At 36.2% G+C, this 25,675-nt stretch overlaps 3 protein-coding genes across 3 annotated transcripts; 1 reads left to right on the top strand and 2 right to left on the bottom strand.

Moving 5' to 3' along the window:
• The first annotated feature begins 1,304 nt into the window (after positions 1-1,304).
• On the top strand, positions 1,305-10,520 carry AGO4 (Argonaute family protein). The gene is made up of 24 exons (XM_086238445.1): positions 1,305-1,449; positions 1,868-1,923; positions 3,121-3,441; positions 3,540-3,745; positions 3,837-4,061; positions 4,179-4,315; positions 4,396-4,493; positions 4,991-5,088; positions 5,228-5,393; positions 5,492-5,608; positions 5,685-5,792; positions 5,928-5,990; positions 6,070-6,183; positions 6,283-6,448; positions 6,532-6,644; positions 6,753-6,890; positions 7,054-7,184; positions 7,318-7,383; positions 8,422-8,485; positions 8,572-8,683; positions 8,760-8,833; positions 9,643-9,737; positions 9,817-9,848; positions 10,043-10,520. Exons 3-24 carry the CDS (start codon positions 3,124-3,126, stop codon positions 10,216-10,218), a joined length of 2,817 nt encoding a protein of 938 aa, XP_086094571.1. The 5' UTR covers positions 1,305-1,449; positions 1,868-1,923; positions 3,121-3,123; the 3' UTR covers positions 10,219-10,520.
• Positions 10,521-10,718: 198 nt separating this feature from the next.
• ENODL20 (early nodulin-like protein 20) lies at positions 10,719-15,419 on the bottom strand. Its single transcript, XM_086229993.1, has 3 exons — positions 15,224-15,419; positions 13,872-14,111; positions 10,719-11,008 (listed from the first exon to the last, which is right to left on the bottom strand). Exons 1-3 carry the CDS (start codon positions 15,417-15,419, stop codon positions 10,719-10,721), a joined length of 726 nt encoding a protein of 241 aa, XP_086086119.1.
• A 3,391-nt stretch (positions 15,420-18,810) lies between these two features.
• Positions 18,811-19,315, bottom strand: LOC147299274 (F-box protein SKIP19-like). Its single transcript, XM_086229984.1, has 2 exons — positions 19,077-19,315; positions 18,811-18,961 (listed from the first exon to the last, which is right to left on the bottom strand). Exons 1-2 carry the CDS (start codon positions 19,313-19,315, stop codon positions 18,811-18,813), a joined length of 390 nt encoding a protein of 129 aa, XP_086086110.1.
• Positions 19,316-25,675: the final 6,360 nt, after the last annotated feature.

Genomic DNA, 25,675 nt, shown 5'->3' with positions numbered 1-25,675 from the left:
CACCTGTTAAATAACGGATCATGTTTGGGTTAAGGTTTTTGCCATCCGGAGATTAACTGGTCGTGTCAGGTTTACCCATTAACACTAACGGTCGTATCGGGTTTGACTCGAACCCGCAAAACACGACCTGTTTGCCATGTCTAGATTAGTCCATAAAGAATTCTTACAGAATAAATTTATCTTTTAATAGAATTATAGGCATCAACCAAATAGTATCATTGATTTTGAGTTTTGGTGAAGAATTAGGGTTTATAGAAGAAATAAATTATGAAAAAAGATGGGTACATGGGTGAGATAATGATTAAGGAGATAAGAAAATGTTTAGTAAGTGAGTGTTTGAGTTGGTATATTAAAGGTGTAGGAATAATAAGATGTGAGAATAATATTTTTATATTTTTAATAAGGATGTAAAAATATGTGAGTGAGAAAATAGGATATGAGGGTGAGAATATAAACACTATTTTAAAAAACTTAAAATAGTTTAAAGAAAAGTGATGAAAGAAGAAATTCAATTGATTAATTTATTTAACAAAATTCCAAATTTTTTTTAAGGAATGTAAACGACAACATTAATTAAATTGAATTTTGAGATCAAAATTAAAAATCAAATCAAATCACAATAGGATATAAAACGTAATGACTAATGAATCCACTTTGGTAGAAAATTGAAACAGTGGTAATTGAAAATTATCATTAATTTAGCTCAAAAAAGAAAAAAGAAAAAGAAAATTATCACTAAATTATAAGTTAAAACGGACCAAACCATAAATGCTTATATAACAAATTTAAGCTCACCGGAACTGTGACAGAAATTCGTCACAGTCTCATCCCCCACAGAGTTTTGAATTTCGAGCTGGTTTTAAGTGACCGTGTGACACGGGTGGGCCCTTCATGATGACGGGTAGAGAGCAACAATTTCGCCGTTTCACAAAACTTGCCAAATGACCATGCTGCCCACCCTCCTTTCACGCAAATCCAAACGTCCTCGTTAGACGAGGGCAGGGACACAACAGTCATTTAAGAATTGTAATAGTGGTAAAAACGTAAGAAAAGTGGAATTACAACCGAGGTAATGACATAACCACTCTGACCGCACTTTAAGCGTGCGCTTCGGTAGAAGCAGTTAATGTTCTGGGTGAATAAATCTGCACCGTCCACGTAAGGGTACAAAAGATTCAACGGTTCAGATGTGGAACGGGAGGAGCTGTAGTTGACGGCACCGCAGAGGAGATGATGTAAAACTTTGGACTTGTCGAAGACATGAGATTGTGGGTGACCCAAAAGCCAAGTAAGAGTTTAAAAAGGAGAGTAAATGGGAGTGAGAGAGAAAAAGAGTTGACATTAGCCAAAACTCACTTAAATGTTCTTCAGTCTCAGTCTTAGTCTTAGACTCTCTCTCTCAGTTTTAGGGTTTGTCTGAGTCTTCCTCTGTTGTTTTAGGGTTTTCAGGTAAAGCAATTTTGTTAAAGTACCGATTTTTCTTGCTTTTCAAAACAAATTTTGTTGTTGGTTGTGTGGGTTTTGTGTCTCGAGAGTGATTCTGGAGTCCAATGCACTTCATTTTTGGTTTCGTTTCATGGTTTTTTTCGGTATTTCATGTTTCTCTGCTTCATCTCTGCTTTTTTTTTTTTTTTTTTTTTCCATGTTTTAGTTTCAGTTTGGTTTGGATTTTCAACTTCTTCCCAATTTTTTTTTTTGGCTGTTTCAGTATTTTAAGTCTTGGGTTTTGTTTCCCTTTTTTTTTTGGTTTTGAAAAGTGTTTTCATTTCTGTTGTTTTAAGCAATGTACTTCTGTTTGTTGTGATTTTGGGGCATTTGTCTCGTTTTTACGCTAGATCACTGCATATTAATTCCGTTTCACTTGCAGGGTTGCAGACTCCTCAAGGCTTGAGATTTTTTGAAGCGGGTTTCTTGTGAGCTTAGGTAATATTCATGGTAAATGTTTGATATTTTCACTTGCATGTCTTTTTTCCTGGGTCTTACTGGGTTACAAAGTAACTCCTTTGGACCGCTCTGCATGTGGGCTTTTCTTAGTGGTTTTTCTTTTCTGGGTTTTGGGAGTTATGTGTTTTACATTTATCTGTCAGTGTGTTTGATTTTTATGATTTGTTTGCTCTGATGGTGCATATGTGGGTTTTGGGGATTTTGATGTTGTACCTAGCATTTCAACTCAATTTGGGAATCTTCAAGTTTAATATTTTTCCAGCTTCCATTTGTGAGTGGTTTTTTGCGTTTCCTTCAACTACCCTTAAGGTTTTTACTTTTATTTATATTTTATTATTGACATTCTCCTTAAAACTCACAAAAAGGTGTTTATGGCTTTTTTTCCTTTTTTGTAAGTATGATTTTTATTTTAGTTATTTTTGTGTTTTCTTATAATGGATTGTTGTATGTCCCTTTAAAGGAATGTATTCAGCTTTCATGCCTTAGTGTTTTGTTTGTTCTGAGTTGGCTGTATTTTTGTTGTGTGTATTTGCAATTTTGGATTGTCTCTGTGGTAAAACTTTATAATTCTTTTCTCTTCCTTGCATTTGGTTGATAAGTTTCTTGAAACTATTATGTGTTTCTCTTACTTTAGTATGCTCCAGTGCTTTTGGTGTGTCTATGGTAGCATTTCTGGTGTGTCTATATATTCTGTGACTGCTATTAAAATGATTTTTCCATTTTTGTTATCTGCACCCTTAAAATTCTTGGTACAGCCTCTTCACAAGTTTTTTATTTGCGCACGCGTGTTTTTCAACTGTCACAAACTTTAGTTTTTCATAATTTTGCTAATATTCTGTTGTTTGGGTTTCTATCTTTTGCTTAGGTTTTTGTGTTTGGATCATTACAATTAAGAATTTACATGCCTTGAATCATGTAGAGATTTTAGTTTCTGGGTTATTTTCTCAAATGTGTTTTGAAGTCCTTCAAAGGGTTCTGATGTTATGTTATAGTTTCTTACTGAGGCTTTTTTATTTCCCATACTCCCAGTACTGGGTGGACTTCTGGTGCCTCGTGTGATGGTTATAATCTGTTTAGGGTCATATTGTGCAATTTTTCTTTCTCGAACTTGATCAACCATGAATTTACTTTTTTTCTTTTGTTGCATCTCAGTTTCGTGCTTATTTTATATTTTAGGCTATGGATTCATTTGAGCCAGATGGAAATGGGAATGGGCCAGATGGAAATGGGAATGGGCCAGATGGAAATGGAAATGGGCCAGATGGAAATGGAAATGGGCCAGAGCATGGGTTGCCACCGCCACCCCCTGTTATTCCACCAGATGTTGTTCCGCTGAGAGCAGAAGCAGATAACATTCCCGAACCTGTTAAGAAGAAACCTGGGCGAGTCCCTATTGCTAGGCGTGGCCTTGGAACCAAGGGGCAAAAGATACCTCTGGTCACTAATCACTTCAAAGTTAACTGCACTAATATTGAGGGCTATTTCTTCCATTACAGTGTATGTTCCAGATACTTTATATAGGTTCCAATACTTTTTTGGAGTTTTCTGAAATTGTCAGTTTTACACTTGTTCTCATTTTTGTACTGTATACATAGGTTTCTGTTTCTTATGAAGACGGCCGACCTGTTGATGGCAAGGGTTCTGGAAGAAGAATAATCGATAGGGTGCATGAGACTTATCAATCTGAGTTAGGTGGAAAGGACTTTGCTTATGACGGGGAGAAGAGCCTGTTTACTGTTGGCTCCCTTCCACGCAACAAACTTGAATTTCAAGTTGTGCTGGAGGATATGCCATCAAGCAGGTATGTAAGGAAGGGCTGTAATGGATTTCTAACATTTGTGTGGGTTCTCCTTTTCTTGCTCTAAAGTCTGGTGGATTTGTTTTGTGTTTAGAAACAATGGAAATAGTGACCCCGACGGTCCTGGGAGTCCAAATGAAAGTGACCGGAAGAGATTACGGCGTCCTAATCGGTCCAAAACATTCAATGTGGAGATTAGCTATGCTGCAAAAATTCCCATGAAGGCAATTGGAGATGCTCTACGTGGTCAAGAATCAGAGAACTCCCAAGAAGCTCTTAGAGTGCTGGATATCATATTAAGACAACATGCATCTAAGCAGTGAGTGAAATTTTGTCTTGTTTTCTCCTTACTCTCTCCTTTTTGCACATAATTTTGTGTTGGAGTTATTCTTTGGTTGGGTTGGATCATACCTAATGAAAACCTGGATTGTAATAGAGGATGCCTTCTTGTACGCCAATCCTTCTTCCACAATGATCCTAAGAATTTTGCGGATGTTGGAGGCGGTGTACTTGGCTGCAGAGGATTCCATTCGAGTTTCAGAACCACCCAGGGTGGCTTGTCTTTGAATATTGGTAACTAATATTACTTTTTATTCTGTTGTGTTCTTCAAAAATACCAGTTCCTTCACCTATTCCATTGCATATATGTTCAGATGTATCAACTACCATGATTATACAGCCAGGGCCAGTGGTGGATTTTTTAATTGCCAACCAAAATGTTAGAGATCCCTTTTCACTTGACTGGACGAAGGTATTAATATGTTAATATTACCTATTCCCTTCTGCTTATTTATCACCTATGTTAGTATGTTAATATGTTAATATGAGTATTTTTTAATTGCCAAACACGAAGGTAATAATATGTTAATATGTTAGTATTTTTCAATTGCCAACCAAAATGTATCACCTATTCCCTTCTGCTTATTTATTCTAATATGTTAATATTACCTATTCCCTTCTGCTTATTTATTCTAATATGTTAATAGTACCTATTCCCTTCTGCTTATTTATTCTAATATGTTAATATTACCTATTCCCTTCTGCTTATTTATCATCTATGTTAGTATGTTAATATGTTACTATGTTAGTATTTTTTAATTGCCAAACACGAAGGTAATAATATGTTAATATGTTAGTATTTTTTAATTGCCAACCAAAATGTATCACCTATTCCCTTCTGCTTATTTATTCTGGTGGGTTAATATGTTCATTTACTCATTGATAATCTGTGCTTGTTTCTATGAATAGGCTAAAAGAACCCTCAAGAATTTGAGGGTTAAAACAAGTCCATCCAATCAAGAATACAAGATAACTGGATTGAGTGAGAGAACATGCAGAGACCAAATGTAAATTATTTTTTTAATGTTGCCATGTTTTTCATTTTTATGTCTTTGTGCTTTATCTACTACTCTTCAATGTGCTGGAGCCACTATTTTCCTTATGCCCTTCTTAAACCCCTCCATTTGTTATGCCTGTGTGGTCCAGGTTTACCTTGAGAAACAAAAATGCAAAGGATGGCGAGGATGCAGAAGTTGAAGTGACTGTTTATGATTATTTTGTGAACAATCGCAACATTGAGTTGCGTTATTCTGCTGATTTACCATGCATTAATGTGGGGAAGCCAAAGCGTCCTACTTTTATCCCCCTTGAGGTAACTGATGAGTATATATTGTTCTTTCTAGTTTATGCTTTAAATATTTTGATTAATCTTATTTATGACTTTATCATTTTTATTGATTTTTTTTATAGCTTTGTTCCCTGGTGTCCTTGCAACGTTATACAAAAGCACTTTCCACCCTTCAAAGAGCTTCACTGGTGGAGAAATCAAGGCAAAAGCCACAGGAGAGGATGAATGTTTTGTCTAATGTAGGTGTCTTCCCTTAACCTCTGACTCATTCTGTACACATCAATGAATCTCCAGGTTTCATGAGTACTATTGCAGGCTTTAAAAATCAACAATTATGATTCTGAACCAATGCTACGTGCATGTGGCGTTTCAATTAGTAATGGCTTTACTCAAGTGGAGGGCCGTGTTCTGCCAGCTCCAAGGGTATGTGCCATATTTACCTTTGTGAAGGAGCCTATGTGGTTGCTAATGTGTTTTTGTATAAATTTATTTTATCCTCTTGATGGAGCCTATTCCATTTTGCTTTTACTGATTCATTGCTTTGATTTTCCCTAACAGTTAAAAGTGGGAAATGGGGATGATTTCTTCCCTCGCAATGGGCGGTGGAATTTCAACAATAAGGTGTTTGTCCCCCCTCCCCCTTATTTTTTACTTGATCATTATTTTGTTTCAATATTTATTTTATGTTGTCAAAATGCAGAAACTTGTGAAGCCAACTAAGATAGAACGGTGGGCTGTTGTTAACTTCTCTGCACGCTGTGATCTAAAAGGCCTTGTCCGTGATCTGATCAAATGTGGAGATATGAAAGGAATTGTAAGTTTTGCAATTACACATTTACTACAATATGTAATCAAGTAACTTAGAAAACTTTATTTTTTTATTTTTTTTCTTTTTCATTTGCTCTTTTGGCAGAGCATAGCGGATCCATTCGCGGTAATTGAAGAGAATCCACAGTCTAGACGTGCTCCACCTCTGGTTAGAGTTGAGAGAATGTTTGAGGAAATAGAGTCCAAACTTCCTGGACAACCACAGTTCCTTCTCTGTTTGCTTCCAGAGAGAAAAAATTCGGCTCTATATGGTTGAGTCATTTTATCTATACTAATTTTGACAATGTTAAATTATATAATCTGTCCTATTGATGATTTCTATCGATTCACCCAGGCCCATGGAAGCGCAAGAATCTTGCAGAGTATGGAATTGTTACACAATGCATTGCTCCTACAAGGGTCAATGATCAATATCTTACAAATGTTCTGTTAAAGATCAATGCAAAGGTGAGTTGTTGTAAGGGCCATGTTCTCTGTCCTTATTGGTAATTATGATGAGTGTATTTGTTCTTTGTTGTGCCTTCATTCTTGTTGATCTGCCCTTGTTCCTTGCAGCTTGGTGGCTTAAATTCACTGTTGGCCGTTGAATTTTCTCCTTCTATCCCTATAGTGTCCAAGGCTCCCACCATCATTCTTGGAATGGATGTGTCACATGGCTCTCCTGGGCAGTCTGATGTGCCATCAATTGCTGCGGTAAACTGGCATCATATTTTACCTTGAGCTTAAATGTTAATTTTTGATAAAATTGTACTTTCATTCTGTTAAAACTCTCTGCACATTAGAGGTACTTTTGATTTCATAGGAAAAAAAGATATCTGATATACTAAGTATGTTGTATTCAATGGTGGTATAATAGGTGGTCAGCTCCAGGCAGTGGCCACTGATTTCTCGCTATCGAGCGTCTGTTCGTACACAGTCCCCAAAGGTGGAAATGATAGATTCGCTATACAAGCGAATTTCTGAAACGGAAGATGATGGTATTATGAGGTAGGATATGCATCTCATATTTTATATAAAACATTAAAAATTTGTACATTGTGTCACTCTTCAATATTCTAATCATTTTATTATAGTTTTACATTTTTGTTTCATTTACACTTTACAAACCACTCAATTTCAGAGAGCTGCTTTTGGACTTCTATACGAGTTCAGGGAAACAGAAACCTGACCAGATCATCATATTCAGGTACGTTTAAAATCAAACCTAAAACTATTGAAGGAAATGGAACATTCGAAGTATCACATTTGTAATTGTTTTGGAAATCCAGTGTTATGGCTTAAGTTTAGTGTGTTTGTGTACTCTCTCTAGAAAAGAACACATAGGCTGGCAAATCTTCCAGACATACATGTTAATTCTTTACTGAAGCTTTGGGCTCACTTCAAAACATCATTCAAATTAAACCATCCCCATATAAACATATGGGTGAATTACCAATTTTCTTGCTCAGGCCAGTGGTAATTTTCTGACACAATCAGAGATTAAAGTCAATTTGTTGTTAGATGACTTGCTTGAATTATTAATACCATGTGGAACAAAGGACTGAGGTTTCAACATTAAGTGAACCCAAATGACATGGAAGTGCGTGCCCTCTTAATTTGTGGTTATCCACCAAATACATAGGGTTCAGAATGGTAGAATACATAGCTACCATGTTAGACTGTAAAATCATTTTTGAAAAGTGTTATAGCATTTCAATCGGCCATCTCTTAGTGTTGGTACATTTTGGTCATCTCTTAGCATTAACCATTTATATTTGGAATAAAAGTCATTGATCTGAGAATTGAAATTTGACTTGCAAAGGTTTATTTGCGCTGTTACTGCTGACAAATTTATCAAAGGTTCAGATTGGTCCAAACTTTTAAGCTGCAGTGTTGGTTATTCCAATTAAAATTTATGTGTGCATGCATTTCTTAGACTATAGTGCTTATGACTGGCTTTACTTCTAATTTATGTTGCACTTACGGTTCTCCATTATTTTCTTGAATTGTCACTTGCTAATTTGACACTGTTTGTAGTGTGAGTATATATTGATTAGTTCTTCTTTTTTAATCATTGTTCATGGGCATCTGTTTCTTTTTGACTCCCTTCATAACTAACCCCAATCTGTTAGAGCATGTTGAATAATCTCATCCGACGTAAAGTTATTGTTTGAGTCGTTTTAGTAAATTTTTACTTATGCATCTGATACCTTCATGTTGTTGACTAGTTATGTATTGGATTTAGGGATGGAGTCAGCGAGTCTCAGTTCAACCAAGTTCTGAACATTGAACTGGACCAAATCATTGAGGTTTTGTGAACTGATCATTGACCTTTTGATTTGTGCTCAATTTAGAAATTATGTCAACCAGTCTTTTTTTTTTTTTTTTTCCCCAGGCTTGCAAGTTCCTGGACGAGAGTTGGAACCCTAAATTTGTCGTGATTATTGCTCAGAAAAACCACCATACAAAATTCTTTCAGCCTCAATCCCCTGATAATGTTCCACCTGGTAGGCCAACACAAACACACTAATTAAACCCTTCACATAATTCAACATATACCCATACTTTTTATTGTTTTTGTAGGAACAATTATCGACAACAAAATTTGTCATCCAAGGAACAATGATTTTTATCTCTGTGCACAAGCTGGAATGATTGTGCGTATCAGTATTATGTATTTCAGCTTTTTTATCTTGTTTGTAACTTTGTTTGTGGCTTTAGGTTTGCTGTTTTTATTTATTTATTGTGAGTATGATATTTATGCAGGTATAATATAAAGTTCTCTCTCTCTCTCTCTCTCTCTCTCTCTCCCTCTGTGTATATATATGTTTATGGAAAGGCTGTAATAAATGGCTAAAATAATTTGTTAATCCTGGACTGTTAGATCTTGTTCTAAAGCTATGAATCTATGATTAAAACACTCAATGGGAGAGTAATGGTCCAGGATTAATTATTACTTATTTTAGCTACTTTGGTGTATTTGTTCCATTTACAACTCTTTTCATTTTCATGCATAATTGCTACTCCTTTTCTGTTCTGTTTTGTTAAAACAATGTTTCTCTTTCTTTCTCTTTTGATGTATGTAAGAACTTCCTGAATTAGTTCTTGGAGAGCTAAACAAGTTCTTTAGTTCTTTTTATTTTTTAAAATTCTCCAAGTCATTGAATTCTCAGTCTAAAATGTGGTTATTGCATTAGTCTACCCTGGACATGCTTCAAATAGTATGCCCGAACTTTTCTGTGAACTTTGTTTTTCAAACATTAAAACATTCATTAGTTTTAATTGTTCCAATAATATTCAATCCAAATATTACTGTGGGAATTTGGTTTTGCAAATAATTGTTCAGGGACCTTTTGAATCATTGTATGCAAAATTTGATATATTGTTGTCCAAAATAGTGAATACAAGATACATATATATATATATATACACTTATATATTTACTTTGTGTACCTGTATTTCTTAGGGGACCACAAGGCCTACTCATTATCATGTTCTGTTGGATGAAGTTGGTTTCTCAGCAGATGATCTGCAGGAACTAGTGCATTCGCTGTCATATGTGTAAGTGAATATTTATCAGTTATTTTTAGCTTTAATTTATTATTGATATCCCTCTAAATCATAATTTTCATGATTGTAGGTACCAGAGAAGTACTACAGCCATTTCTGTTGGTAAGATGGAGTTACTTACTCTAATTCTTTTCCACTCCTTTAGATTGTTTTGCATGCAAAACAACCCCTCAACTTGATGTTTATGCTGTTATAATAGTCATTGTAACATGCTGAGTTGCAAATGTGATCCTTTAATATTGAAAAATTTCAATACGTAAATTCTAATCCCTTGATCTAATACCTGTTGCTTTCAGTTGCTCCTGTTTGCTATGCTCACTTGGCCGCTACTCAGATGGGCCAGTTTATGAAGTTTGAAGATGCATCGGAGACATCCTCAAGCCATGGCGGGCTGACCTCTGCTGGAGCAGTTCCTGTCCCTCAACTGCCGAGGCTCAAGGAGAAAGTTGCTAATTCCATGTTTTTCTGTTGAGCCTGTGGGCCCTATGCATATGAAGATGACCAAGTTATCGACTTTGTATATAGTTTTAGTTAAAGGTGTAGCCTCCCACCGGTAGGAGGTTTGGACTTAGGTTAAGCTTGCATTTTGTGAAGTGGTAGGTACCCATATATGTCCATGTCAAGCTTTTTGTATATGATCCTACCCTGGTTCTGGCTTCGGATGTTGACTGGTAACTTATGGGATTATGTCAGACAGATGGTTGCTGCTGGCTTTTGTGTTTTTATGGAGATCTGTTCTATGAATGTATTTTGAGCTATGACTCTTTGTTTTTTTGGCCACTTGAGCTATGACTGTTAGTTGACTGTTAGCCCCTGGTATTGCCGTTATTTAAGTGTTGTGTTTAAGCAAATACAGGTGAGAATTGTTTGCTACAATTGTTGTACAAATCCAACAACCGATCTATCATATGCAATTTCTAGTACCACCCTAATCATTTGATTATGAATTGCTAGCTAGCTACATAGAATGCATTAGAAGTGAAATGTCCATGCCCAGGCAGCGGCGAGCATTGCAAATAGGACAATACGATTGTTGGCGTATGATTTAAAACTGCAACTTTCATGGACATCAACTGCAACTCTCATACCCTTGAAGCAGTAGCCATGGCCGCTGAGGAAGAAGTATGTCTTTGCCTCTGTCAAATTAAACACGTCCCGCCCACCTCTTGTAACATTAAATATGAAATCTCTGTCAATGCAATTCCCGTAGCTCGTCTTGTTCACCTCTAGCACATTGTAAATGTGCTTGTCAAAGCCAAAATCTGGATTAATTAATAGGACAAAAACAAACAAATTGATTAATAAGGTTAGCTAAACATATATATTGGATGCAAATAATCTATGAGAGAAAGGAACTTACAAAGCCAATCACCCACATAAAAGTTCTCGTGGCTTGACCAGTTTGTGAAGTTAACATTTGGAGCCCAAGTGGAGCTTCCTCCTCCAACCCTGTGGAGTTTGCATTCAGCATTTAGCATGAATGTCATGATCAACAAAACCATCAACCCCCCAACTCTACTATTGAAACCCTCCATTTGGCAGCTCTCTCTCTGCAATTCTTGGCCTTGCTAAAAAGCTAGGGTGCTTATAAGGTACAAGCACATGCATGTCTCATGAGAATGAGGACTCATGTTATTGTGTTAGTCTGGCTCAAGGTTATAGTTTTATTGTACCTTGTTTAGCAAGATTCCATGGCCTTGGTCATCCTAAAAGTGTGTACAAAGAAAACCCTTTATGCTATTTTCTGTTATACAAGTCGATTTTCAAACTTTATAAGAAAAATCTTTCGTGTGTACTCTTAAGATATAAAATTATTCTGATTGGGAGCATATTGGATGAAGTTTTTGTTGATTTTGGGTCAATAATTCAAACCAATGGATGATGGTCGGAATAGCCTCCGCCTTACTAAATTGATTGCAACTATAGAGTCCATTTCAATAAACAGTTTCCAAATGTTGACAAAAAGAAAAGTCATTCAATCATTGCTTTCCATTTTTGCATGTAATTTTTTGGGTGTGAAGTGATGTTATGAATTCATTTAAATTATAATTTGAGTGAAATCATACCATCACATGGTGTTACATTACATATAAAATTTTTTCATTTTATATTTTATTGATAAAATCATTTCTGAACTTCAATTTCTTTTTTAAAAACTAAAATGGAGGTATTGGCACTCTTAAAATGTAATCCTGCAATCCTCGTTTATTTTTTATTAATTCAAGTTTCCAATTAAAACCTCAATTGCCTTTTTTTTTACTGTCAAACCATTAATTACATTTAAACCTTCTAATTGTTCTTACTTTCTACAACTTTGTTTTACCCCAAACTAAATATGTTGCTTCTAAAACCTCCAAAATGGTATACGTATATATATATATATATATATATATATATATAGGAGTGCTGTAAAACTAACTGGTTAGCAAGTTAATAAGAAGCTGACCATACTTTTGGGACCACTACATAACTAATCTCATCATCCGAACCATCCATTATTTAGGCTATACTTCAAAGATCATCATTGCAAAAAATCAACTAAATAAAAAATCATTTAGTCATCAAATTGAGATCAAATAAATAGACGATCAGTGTTTTCGATAAAAGCATATAAATAGTTGTTATAATCAAATGACTAAATGATTTCCGATTTTAAAGATTTTTTATAAGGATGATCTTTGAAGTAGGGCCTAACAAATAAACCGTTCAGATTTTGAGATTACATTGTGCGATGGATCCAATAGGGTGGTTAGTTTTGTATTAACTTACTAACCAGTTAGTTTTTTAGCATTCTTGTGTATATATGTATGTATGTATATATATATATATATATATATGCTCTAGAGCTAACCAGTTAGTAAGATAATATAACGCTAACTATTTTTTTGAGCCTACTAGACAATGTAATTACATGATCTGAACCGTTTATTTTGTAGGCTCTCATTTAAAGATCATCCTTAAAAAAAAAAAAGTAACAAAATCGGAAATCATTTAGCCAACTATTAGTAAGCTAATTGTGCTCATGTAAATGGACGAACACAAGTTTTTCAATAAAACATGAAATGATTGTAATGATAATCGAATGGCTAAATGATTTCTGATTTGGTTGATTTTTTGCAAGGTTAATCTTTGAATAGAGACCTAAAATATGAACGGTTTAGATTATAAGATTACACTATGTAATGAGCCCAAAATGATAGCTAGTATTGTATTATCTTACTAACTAGTTAGCTTTAGAGCATTTTTGTATATATATATATATTGCAAAAGAGATATAAAAGTAGAGATATAGAGACTAAAAACCCTGGATACTTTAATTTAATTTAAATATTCATTGAGAAAATAAAATAATGAGAATACATACCATGAATAATAGATACAAAAGAGATAGAAGGGATTACTAAACTCTAAAAATTCTTTCACGTCTAAAAGTTTTTGCAGCACTGGATCCATAGAGAATTGTTCATCCAGTGAATTTACCCTTGAAACTGTATCGTTAGTGAGAGTATGGCATAGACTGATTTTGTTGATTGGATAAGCAAAGAGTTGATTAAGGGAAAAGAGTCAAAAGAATAGAGGAACCAAAAAGGGGTATATAGGTTTTGCAAAAAGAAACAGACATACGGGTGAAACATTGTTGAAAGTTAAAAATTTATTTAGAAATTGAGTTGATAAAATCAAATAAAAAATTAAAGAGTGTAGGATGAATTTTGGGAGATCCGATAACCCCTCATCTTCAAAAAAATCATGAAATGTTATTACTATTTCTTATGCCAATTGCCACAATAAATAAAATGTGTACCATAGCATGTAACTTTCCAAATGAATTGCACACATTGTAAATTCTACATCCATCTGAGCCACTCTAATAGGTACGCTTGAACCTTAGCTACAATACTTGTTCTCCAAGGAAATTAATTAAACCTAAACAAGACTCAGTATCTATAGGAAACCACTTGATGAATGTTTTCTAATTTCACCAAAAGATAACTTAACATAGAAGATGTAGAGCAAAAGATAATTAAAACAAGCCTATCCTCAAGAAAACAGTAGCAGTGAAAAGGAGTGGCGTAATCATCAGGTGGGTGGCTGAATAAAGTGATGGCCGAAGAGAGGCAGCGTTACCATTTTGAGGCGGAGTAGGACCCGGAGTGGGCGGAAGAGGTTGGACCTTCACGGCGACCTTCATGCCGTGAAAGCAATAGCCCCCACCGCTGAGGAAGTAATAGGTTTTGGGTTCAGTGAGCTGAAACACATCTCGACCGCCCTTTGTTATGTTTCGAATGAAGTCTGTGTCCATGCACTTCTCATAACTTGTCTCGTTCACCTCCAATACATTGTAACGGCTCTTGTCAAATCCAAAATCTAATTCACACATACAACACAATAAAATGGAGGACATTAATTTATACTAAATGATGTGTTAACACTTAATACACGTACATATGTTATTATCTTATCTTATTAAAAATAAATGACTTCTAAAGTGGACCTAATGTCATATTATTTAGTAAATAAATTTTGATTGCTAAAACTCTGGTAAATAAATGCATCAAGCTATAGCCTTGGGATGGGTATTGCATGAAGCATGCATGTATCAATTCCTACTCATAAGTCAACAAGTGTTAACACATAATTAGTAAAGAGCCAAACATTGTCCTATGCACAAAATTTCAAAAGCCAGTCATTTCAGTCATTTGCTTGTTTAATTTGATATTTAATTATATTTGACAAGTTCACCAACCCAACATATATAGCTCGAGGATACACCCGATAATTTTTTCATATTTAGTATTAACTACAGAGAAAAAATAAAAGACCAAAGATCTTTCTAGATTTTGACAATTAATTAAATTATAAAAATAAATCAAAATAAATATATCTACTTTATGACTAACTACTTTGTGGTCTATTGATATTGAGTATTGCTATGTGCACACCCCTAATCTTCTCACTGGTCACTACACACCTAAATCTTTTTAGATTTTATAATTTCTCACAAAAGTCAAAACACACCTCACATTACCAAACTAGGTACCTCTATTGTCTTCAAACTAACTTCAAACATCAAAAGTTCTCACCACACACCCACCCTAAACTCCCAAACTCGCAAACTCACAAAATAAACATATAAACAACTTGATTGTTTAAAAAAAAAAAAAAAATGTTCTGTAGCATCCAAATTATGCAAACCTTGAAACGTGTTCAGTCAAAATAAAGAAAAATAAGGGATCTGTATGATTTTTTTAATTTTTATTTTATATGGAAGAGGGAAAATTCGAATTTGGGGAGGCCTCTTCAACATTACAGAAAGAAATATCATTAGATCACTGGAAGCATAGATATATAGTTGGTGGAATCGATAGATGCTTAACATTCAAGCTAAATTTTCCTGGTGGCTTTATTTATTTTCCTAGGAAACAAACACTAGTGGGATAATTAACGATGAGGAATTAAAAGGAGAAATGAAGACTTACATAGCCATTCACCAACGTAAAAAGTTTTGTGACTGGACCAGTCTGACAGGTTAACGTTTGGTGCCCAATTGGTCTTGTTTCCTCCAACATCATGCCGCACATCAGCATTGGCGACCTTGCTCAACGTTATCATCATCACCAGTACAACTACCATACACACCAGTAGCCTTCTCAAGCCCAAACCCTCCATCTCCATCCTCACAACTCTCTCTCTCTCTCTCTCTCTAAAACTGCTTCTCTCTAATATATTTATTAGGAAAAGGGATTATATGCAATTCAACAAGCTTAATTAAGACAGGAGTGTGGATCTCATATTCATTAACTAAATAAGGTATGGAGGGTTGTTTTGGCAAGAAAAGCTAGCTGCGGTGCACGCAGTCTATGACTCTGTCAATTTGAATCGCAATTTAAGTAATTTCCTTGTAATACCATTTATTATTTTGATTTTGGAGGATCTTCATATATTAGTTCATACAAAATTAATTGCAGCTTTAATTAATAGGTGTTGAAAAAAAATGGGTTTAATTGATATATATATTTATGTTATAAGGCCGGACTGTTCCATTGAGGTACCTTATCTTAAACTTAATTAATGAGGTATAACTTGTGAGATCAACTCTGCATTGTATTTCGATGATCAAAATCATTTATATATTTTCTAAGTCTTGATACAAGGATCATTCTTGTAAAAAATTAGATAAATTAGAAACTACTAAGACATTAATTTAATTGCAATTGAATAAATATTAGACGAACAAAGTGGTTCGGTAAACACTTGAAATGATGACTCTTTAATTAAATGGTCGGTAAACGAGTTCCAATTTGTCTATTTGTATAGATGATTCTTGTATAGAGACTTAGAAAATAGACATCTTAGATCATCAAATTACAATGCACAGTGAATTTCACAAATCATATCTTATTATATTTAAGATGAGGTATACATCAACATAATAACTTTCTTTACGTTATGAACTTATGAGTGTATAATATGTATGCATGGATGCAAATGGACTGTGTCCCTTTAGCCCATGCCCGAAAATTTGGGCTCTAGGTCGGACCAGCTCAACTTGGCCTGTTGGGCTTTCTAAATAATTAGGGCTAGGCTTAGTTCAGCCTAAAGGGGATTGGAGGGCTTGAAGTCCATCCTAATTTCTTTCCGGCTAGCCTAGGGCCTAGTTCGATTGTTTTCATTTGTAAATAATTAAACAATTAATGTGATCTAGGAGTGAGAATTAACCACCCAACCCGCATGTTTCGGGTTGGATCAGGTCCACATCACGTACAAATCCATCCTGCCAGTTAAAATGGGTAGAAATCGATTATAAACGGGTCGGTTACAAGTTGGGTTATGGTTATAATTAAACAATACATAAATTGTAATTATTATTATTTGTGTAATAATTTTTTTTATAGCCAAAAACCTTAAAAAAATATCACCATGCACGTCCTAACCTCCTCCTTGTCCCTCTGAAAAATCTTCTATTCAAATCTGCGTCATTGCCTTCAAGATATGTGCCGCTGTCGTCAAAATTTGAGTCGCCAACTTCAAGATCTACATGATCTCATCTGAAACCGTCTAACCTGAAAACTACCTAACAAAACCAAAAAACTGATTGATGCTCAAATCGATTCGACATATGGTGATGCGGTCGATAGTGGATTGGATGATGAGTAAAGTGAACCTTTCGGGACGACTGGTGGGTTGAGTCCCAACCCGACTGATGCCCACCCCTACTGTGACCCTAAGAAAATGTATTGAAAAATTACAAATACACAAAGAAATTATAAAATATATATTAAATAATTCATAGTCTTTCATGCACTTGTTTTAATGTATACCTAATATTAAGAAATTATAATGCTATAAATAGAACATTAAATACAAAAACACAATTGTATTTAAATAATTTGTAGTTTATGCATTCAATCTATTATTAAAAATAAAAATTAAATAGTTTATTGAAAAATTCATAAGTCAAATGCCTAGTTAAAATTCTTCGAATTCAAATGAGTTTGTTGAGAAGAACTTACCTGCAACGCAGGTTATGCCACATGGTATCCCCTCCCCCCTTCTCTCTATCTCTCTCCTCTCTCCTCTCTCTATTTCTCTCCCTCTTTCTTTCTCTCTCTCTTTCTCTCTTTCTGACTCCTATATGATACCACCTATCCCTTAACACGGGGATAGGTAATTTATTCTCGTTTGTGTTTAATCGAGTATATGGACTGAGTTTAGATCGAATTTTTTCTGGTCAATTAGTCGGGTTTTGAAATTTTGGATTATTTTTACACCCCCTAATAGTATGGTAAGTGAACATTTTAGTCTTAAAGATCTTTGGGACCTAATTAATTAACAACATTGGACTATGCCAACAACAATTACATTATAAGAAAAGGAATTTATTTAAGAGTGCTTCACAGGCCGGTCTTATTTAGTGTAAATTCAAATGAGTGTTTGTATATGGGATTGTGCGAACAGCAATCGATCGGATTGTCTCCTACTAATAATTCCAAATTTCTATTTATACGTAGTCAATAATGTACGTAGTAGTGCTACTACTAATTAATTGAACTACTGTCTGCCCATACTGCACCTTCTCAAGTGAAATGTAAAAATTGAAAGGGATCAAGTTGAGAGATCCCACACTCTCTTCAATTAGCTTAACTGGATTGGTTCAAACGAGTAATGCAACATTAATATGATTTTTCTTCACAAAAATGAGTTTAATTACTAGGGAATTTCCCGCCACATGTGTTGTATTAATTAATGAGCAAATTACAAGTCAATAAAATGTGAGATCCGCAACTGTCACGTCATCAATTAACGTCTGATTAGACAGTCAGATAGACGACAGTAATCAATTGTAATTAATTCAAAACGTTAATTAGAACCAAATTGAAAAAATTGAAACGATAGGGTATAACTTGTGAAAACTCCCAAACCTCAAGGGTGTAGGTTGTAATTTGCTCTTAATTATAGTAGATCATTAGCTTTGATAGGAATCAAGCTTTTTAATCAACTTCAGCCCTAGTAACACACTCTCAGCTCAACAGTACAAAATGCAATGAAGCCAATTTGGCCAATTTGTAAAAGCAGATCGAAAGATTTATGATGATAGAGCATGATAAAGCTACACGTACACAAAATGCCTGCCTACAGGTCAATAAGTTTGCAGACTGCAGGAAACTTCAGATGCAACGTACCATGCAGGAGCAAAAAAGCTAAAAGATGAAAAGGGAATCTCAAAAAGCTAAATCAGTTTAAGTAATAAAACTCAAATTATGAGTCAACCTTTCATCATAAAAATAGAAAACTTGACATTTGTGTGATAAATAACAGCCTGCAAAACATACAAGGAAGGGCACTAAAAAGAGTTTAAGCTCTCTTGCAATTTGCAACAACTAGCCATGCACCTTAATTTCTCCATCCACAAAAAGCAATGAGAGATCAATTAATGTTACTACGTACCAACCCAGAACTAGGCCTCTAGCTTGTAGATCACTCGAATGGATGAAGCTTTATTGTTTACTTTTCCTCCTGCAAATTCTCAAACTAGACCCCATATTTTAGCTTCTAGAAGGCCTAGCTATTTCAAAACAAAGTCATCACAAAATCGAAGTTCAGAAAAATCATCATAGAACAAATCTGAGTAACCATCATCAAAGTCAACATCATGTTCAGAATCAGAATACCGATTGTAGTCAGAAATATTTGAGCAAGAATCAATATCAGGAGCACTGTATTGAGCAAATTCATAGTCATCGGTGGAATCACGAGGAAGCCACAGTTTTTTAATTCCTTCAACACATCTTCTTTTCAAATCTCCCTCCAGATAGAGATGACCACATGCACTTGCGCAGATCAAGTGACTCAAGATTAGGACAACAATCAAGAATTTCCCTCAAACCATTATCAGTCAGGGTATTCTCACAAAGCTGGAGGTGACGTAAGCCCTGCATAGTTCTTGCTATAGCAAGTGCATCGTTATCATTTGGGTACCTGTACCTGGGCCACTGGCACGGAATATTCCATTTGAATGATTTCAAAAGAAGACAAGAGCGCCCAACCACTTCTAGAGCTTCATGTGACATTTTGTGTACTGAAATTTCAAGGTCCTCCAATAGTGGAAGTTTCGAAGCCACTATACTCAATCCCCTGTCTGTTACATAATCGCAACACACGAGTCGCAGCCGTCTAATTCCACTTGTACTATATATTGACATGTTTTACATGAATATATATATATATATATGTTAGCCATATATTATAACACAAACACATAAATAACACTCCAAGAAATTCTACATCGACATAATCATTCAATGTGCTAATTCCAAAACTTATATATATATGATGAGCGATTGATAATTTCTGTTTATATATATATATATATGTATATGCACAAAAATGTTCTAAAACTAACTGGTTAACAAGTTAATACAAACATAACCACTCGTTGGGCTGGCCCGAGCCCGTTATGGGTTTGGGCCGGCCAGCCCGTTTATACTAGTATTTTTCAATTTTTTTTAACTATTAGCCTTGTTTTAATTTTTAATTTTTAATTTTGATTTTGGTGGTGAAATTTGATAGAAAATGGAATGAAAGCAGTAGAAAATTAAAAATTTTGATAGAAAATGGAATGACATCAAAGACTATTTGATTTATTAAACAATAATAGAAACTTAAAATAATTAATTGGGCCGGCTCGACCCATTATTGGCTGGCCGGGCTGGGCTTAAGGTTTAAAATAATTGGGCCGGCCCAAGCACGACACGAATGGACCGACTTTAAATGGGCCGAGCCAGCCCGTTGTACACCTCTAAACCCAACCAAGTCGGGCCGATAATTCCAACCGACCCATGTAGACATGGGTTGGTTGACGGTTGTGAAAATTGCACAAAGTTGGTTACCAGCAACCGACCCAAACAACCGACTTTTGGTACAAGTGGGCCGGCTATGTGTGTGAGTGGAAAACAAAAAACAGGCCCAAACCCAACTCTCAAGCATATCTTTCTCTCTTTTAGCTGAGTCTCCCATTTTTCCTCTCTAAGACATTTGGGAGTTTCTTTGTTCTTTCTTCTCTCCCTCGCTCCAGTCTCCTTCTCCGACTTGTGTGTCGTCGTCTGTGCCCAACACCGGCGAGAAGGGACCCAATTTCTTCGTCTTCTCCTCCTTTCTCTTCCCCTAATCTCTGATCATTTATCCTTGCCTCTACTGTGACGGAACAACGACAAACCAGATCTCTGATGCATTTCTTGACATTTGCCTCGAACGAGACCCCGTAAATTACACTTTTTACTTCGAGACCTGAGGACCCAGATGCGGTTTATTCATTTTAGTGTTATCTTGCAGTTTTGCTGAATTGGGTTTTCAGTATAGTAATCATTGTTTTGTTTTTCAAAAAATGTCTTTGTTTCAAATACGAACTCTTAGATCTAGCTTTTTATTATCATATTTAATATGGCTTTTGAGTTAACTTTTCAGAGTTGGAATACACTCATTTGAGACACAAATTAGCTATGAAGCACCGATACGGATACAGATACGGCGATACGATACGACACGATACGGCGATACGACAAATTTCTAAAAACTAGGATACGATACGTCATGGATACGGCAAATAAAAATATATGTTAATATATAATAATAATAATAATAATATGAATAATTTAAAACATACTTGAATAATTTATACAGTATAAGCAACATAAAAAAATATATATTGCATAACTCATTTGGAAACATATTACGAGCGAAACATATATATTATTAACTAATATTAGACACGGTACTAGCTAACATATATATTAACTAATATAATTTATATTATATTATATTACAATCAAATAATGAAGTAGCTGAAGCCAAACAAACAGTTTTATTATTATCAACGAAACAACAGTAATCCAGTATACACTATACGACTAAAGACACAAACAAACAGTGAAACACCAGTATATATATTAACTAATATAATTTATATTATATTATATTACAATTATTTAAAATAATGAAGTAGAGTAGCTGAAGCCAAACACGGGATTATATTATTATCAACCAAACAACAGTAATCCATTTCGCACTTACCAGTAGATGAAGTGGCTGAAGCCGCTGAAGGAGATGAAGTGGCTGAAGACGCTGAAGGAGATGAAGTGGGTTTCTGGTTTCTTCGCTCGTTGGCGGTGAATCGGGTGCGGGGCAGGTCGTGGGTTTCTGCGCTTAGCCGCTTACCAGTAGAATCAGTAGATGAATCGGGTGCGGCGCAGGTCGATCGTCGCTCTTCGGCGGTGCGGTGCAGGTCGATCGACCGATTTGAGTTTCCAATTTGGGTTTCTTGACTCTCTCCAATTTGGGTTTGCAAGAGTAAGTGAAGAACTGAAGATTGAAGAAGTGGCTGTCTGGCTAAAGAAGATGAAGTGCACTGTGGCAGACGCTTAGAGTCCTCGATCGTTTTCATGATTTCAAGGTAGAGACTCTTCGTATCCTTCAGCCAAATTAAATTCTCTTCGTTTTCTTCAATTGGGCGTATACGTATCCAAAAAATCGGATACCCGTGTCGAGGTCAGAGGATACACGTATCCAATGAGTCAAATACGTATTCGTTGACTTGGATACGTATCCAAGACGTATCGGTCCGTATCTGATGCGTATCCGTATCCGATACGTATCCGACACGGGATACGGGACCAAAATGGCGTATCCATGCTTCAGAGCAAATTAGTTACTAGTAAATCAATTTGTATGAGTTGTGTATTGGGGTTGTTGGGCTGTGTTCCATTTCATTGGGTTAAATCATTTTTCAGCGAGACAAGGTGGCCTGCGATGAGCGATATAAGAGGTGTGGGTTTTGAGAGAAACACTTGGGATTTGATTGGTACAAAAAAGTCAGTTGGTTGAACCAACCGACTAGACATCAACCGGAAAAGTTGGTTGCCACCCAACAATCGACCTATCAAAGTCGGGCCGATAATGGTTTTAAAAATCCATCAATCTCGGTTGGTCGAGTGGGTCGGTTGTTTGGCCGATAATGGCCCGACTCGACCCATTCCCACCGCTAAATTGTTATGGAATTAAATTATTTTTTAATTTCTATTTTTAAATTATATCACACACATAATGTAATGTGAGACCTACACCTATATAAGCTACACGGTTACACCATAAAGCTCATACTAAAAAAAAAAAAATGTTTCTAAATTTTTTTCACTCCAAAGTTATCCAACTAGAAGGATTTCCATGACCAAAGTACGTGAGACCAATACATGTTGGAAATTTGTACTACGAACTCAAAAAGGAAAATCTCGTCACGCGAGTCCCATATGCTAGGTCATTTATGTACTTTCATCCTCCATTTGCCATGTAGCGCAATGATTATCACTTGGATGCATCATTCCAGTTCGAATATCACACCCAAATATATTACAAATTTTAATATATATTAATTAGAGCAAAATGCACCGTTGGTCTATTTATTATAGTGGATTTCCCAAGTTGGTCCACGAATTAATTTTCATCCCAAATTGGTCCACTTTCTTTGCATCGTTACCCAAGTTGGTCATTTCCGTCAATTTTTAGTTAAATGCTGTTAAAATTCAGCATGTGCAGAGCATATGCCATTTTTGTAGGGCAAATAAGTCTTTTCCATCCCAAGCCCACACCCAACTGATTACAACCCTTCTTTCTTCTTTTTTTCTCCATCTTCTTTTTTTCTTCTTCTACAACACACGCCAACATAAATCCTAAGAAAATTGCAAACCCATAATAATTCTTCATTCGAAATTGCTTTCTTTTTTTTTGCTGGAACTTCATTCAATAGAGTAGAGTCCTTTTGTTTAAAAAAACAAAAATCTTCCTTCCTTCACCCACTCGAGCAACCCCAAACCACCGTCCCTCTCTCTCTCTCTCTCTCCCTAACTCCCTCACTCTCTCTCTGCAACGCTCTCTTCCGCAGCTCGCGCCGGTGTGTGCAACGCCATCCAGCGGCAATTGTCGACGAGACTACCACCCCTTGTCTATTTCCCCTCTTTTTCCCCTTGTGAGTAGAACACCCATAAAAGCAGTGTAACGAAAAGTCGAGCCCGAGAATGATCGGCCTCCATCGTCGTTGACCCATTTTCCCAGTGAAATTGAGACCGGCCACTACCCCAGTCATCTTCTCCACATTTTTATGAGCAAAAGAGTGGTCTGGGATCATTCATCGGACCACTGAGCACGGCCAATCAACGCCGAGAAGCCGCATCGGCTCCTGTGTCTTTACCGGTCAATTCTGGCGGCTAATTAGGTTGACCCAGGTATCAAATTTGATCCTCTCTTCGTGTTCTTGCTATTGGTATCTTTGTTTTGGGCCAATTCTTGTGAAATTTGAAAAACAGTTTAGGGAACCCACTACCACCACGGGCTCAGCCACAGTTGGTGGTTGGGTTAGGCTCCCCTCACCCGAATTTGGTCCCTTGGTTATCAATTGTTGCTTGTGAGTTGAGTTAGGATTGAAATTATTGAAATTTATGTGTTTCTAAGTGTTTCTGCCACTGCCACCACCGGTGCTGCCACCTACGGCGTCAGGTTGGTGGTGGATTCCATCTATCTTGGTCTGGTTGGGTACTAGAAGACATTTTCCAGGTTGAATTGTGTTTTTGGGTGAGTTTTTGTGAAATTTTAGTGATGGGCTGCGGAGGAGAGAGTTGGAGAAAGAGAGTGAGGGAGTCGAGGGAAAGAGATGGTGGTTTGTGTTAGGAGTTGCTCGGGTGGGTGAGGAAGGAAGAAATTTTGTTTTTGACAAAAAGAAAAAAAAAATTGTTTAGATGGTGGTTTGGGCGTGTGTTGCAAAAGAAGGAAGAAAGAAAGAGGAGGGAGAAAATAAGAGAAATAAGGGGTGGGGTCAGTTGAGTGTAGGCTTGGGGTGGAAAAGACTCATTTGTCCTAAAAAAAATGGCACATGCTCTGCACATGCTGAATTTTAACGGCATTTAACTAAAAATTGACGGAAATGACCAAATTGGGTAACGGTGCAAAAAAAGTGGACCAACTTGGGAAATCCACTACAATAAGTGGACCAACAGTGCATTTTGCTCTATTAATTACTATAAGATGCATTACATGCATCCTATTTAATCTCTAGTGCACCAATTTATTATATGTAACAATAAAGTGTCTATCATTTTCAAAACTCTTTAGTGCACCAATTTGTTAATTTTTGAATTTTTTCAAAACTCTCTTAAACTCACTCACGCCTTTTTCACGTCTCTCTCTCTCTTACATTTCTGAAATTTCTCTTCTCTCTCATCACTCTCTGTTTTCTCTCGCTGCAACTTTCCTCTCTGGCGTGTGTGCGCATCCGGCCATGGATGGCGACGAAAGGACCACCCCTGAGTTCCTCTCTCATCCTTGTGAGCTCGGAACACCCAAAAACCCCCAGAACCCGAGCCCAGAAACCCCCAGACCCGATCGGAGCCCCAGGGTTGACTCCATGTCCTGACCTTGCCGATTCGGCGAAGTTGGGGTGCCAAACCACTAAGGAACTCTTCCTTTTTTCACACTAAGTCTCCCCATGCCCATTTCTACCTCAATCGACCACCGCACGCGGCAGTGTGAAGCCTGAAAGGCTACGGCTTCTCTAACGGTTTTCCAACAACTCCAGCGGTTATTAGCCGCGACCTAGGTGTCAAAACAGATCCTTTATTCGTGTTCTTTCTATTGGTGGTGTTGATGAAGCTCAATTGTTGTACATAGGATTGAAAACCCCCAATTCGAAGTTCTCACCCACCGCGGGCTCTGTTACGAGTGGTGACGCTAGTGATTAGGGGTGGGCACGGTCCAGTGCAGTCCAGTGCTCACCCCAAACTGCATATTGGACTGTATAATTAATTCAGTTCAGTCTAGTACTATAGAACTGAAATTTTTGGCTCAGAACTGGACCAAACTGAACTGGAATAGTTCCAGTTCAGTCCAGCTTACTGTTTCGGACTGGGCCTCACTATTTGGGCCTTAGCCCAATTAAATTTTTGGGCCGAAAAATATTTTAAAACATGTTTTTTTTTAGTTTTTAACAACAAATCACAACAAGTTTTCCATATATAAAGTTATAATTATATACCACATTTAGCAACCATGAGAATGATTTTTCAACTCAATATTGCACTTATGACATCAGAAACAGAAGGATCATACATTCATTCTTCATTTACAACTCACAAGACAAGAAGAACCAGTAAAATTTTATTCATTTACTAACATAGAAGAATTCCAACAAAGTACACTTCATCATCTTCTCACCTTCAGAATTCATGCAGTATTCCACATCATGTACTTCAGTACAATGCAAAGGGAAAAAAAAAACAAGGAAAAGATTCATCCAGTCACAACCAACCAAATGATTGGTAATCCATCCACCTAAACCATCAATTTGTACAGCTGACACCTTAGAGCCATGAGTGCTTCATCTAAAATGG

This window comes from Dryas octopetala, chromosome 1 (assembly GCF_963921425.1).
Source record: "Dryas octopetala chromosome 1, drDryOcto1.1, whole genome shotgun sequence".
Lineage (NCBI taxonomy): Eukaryota > Viridiplantae > Streptophyta > Magnoliopsida > Rosales > Rosaceae > Dryas > Dryas octopetala.
Note: the sequence above shows the minus strand (reverse complement) of the source record. Positions and strands in the feature narration are given on the sequence as shown.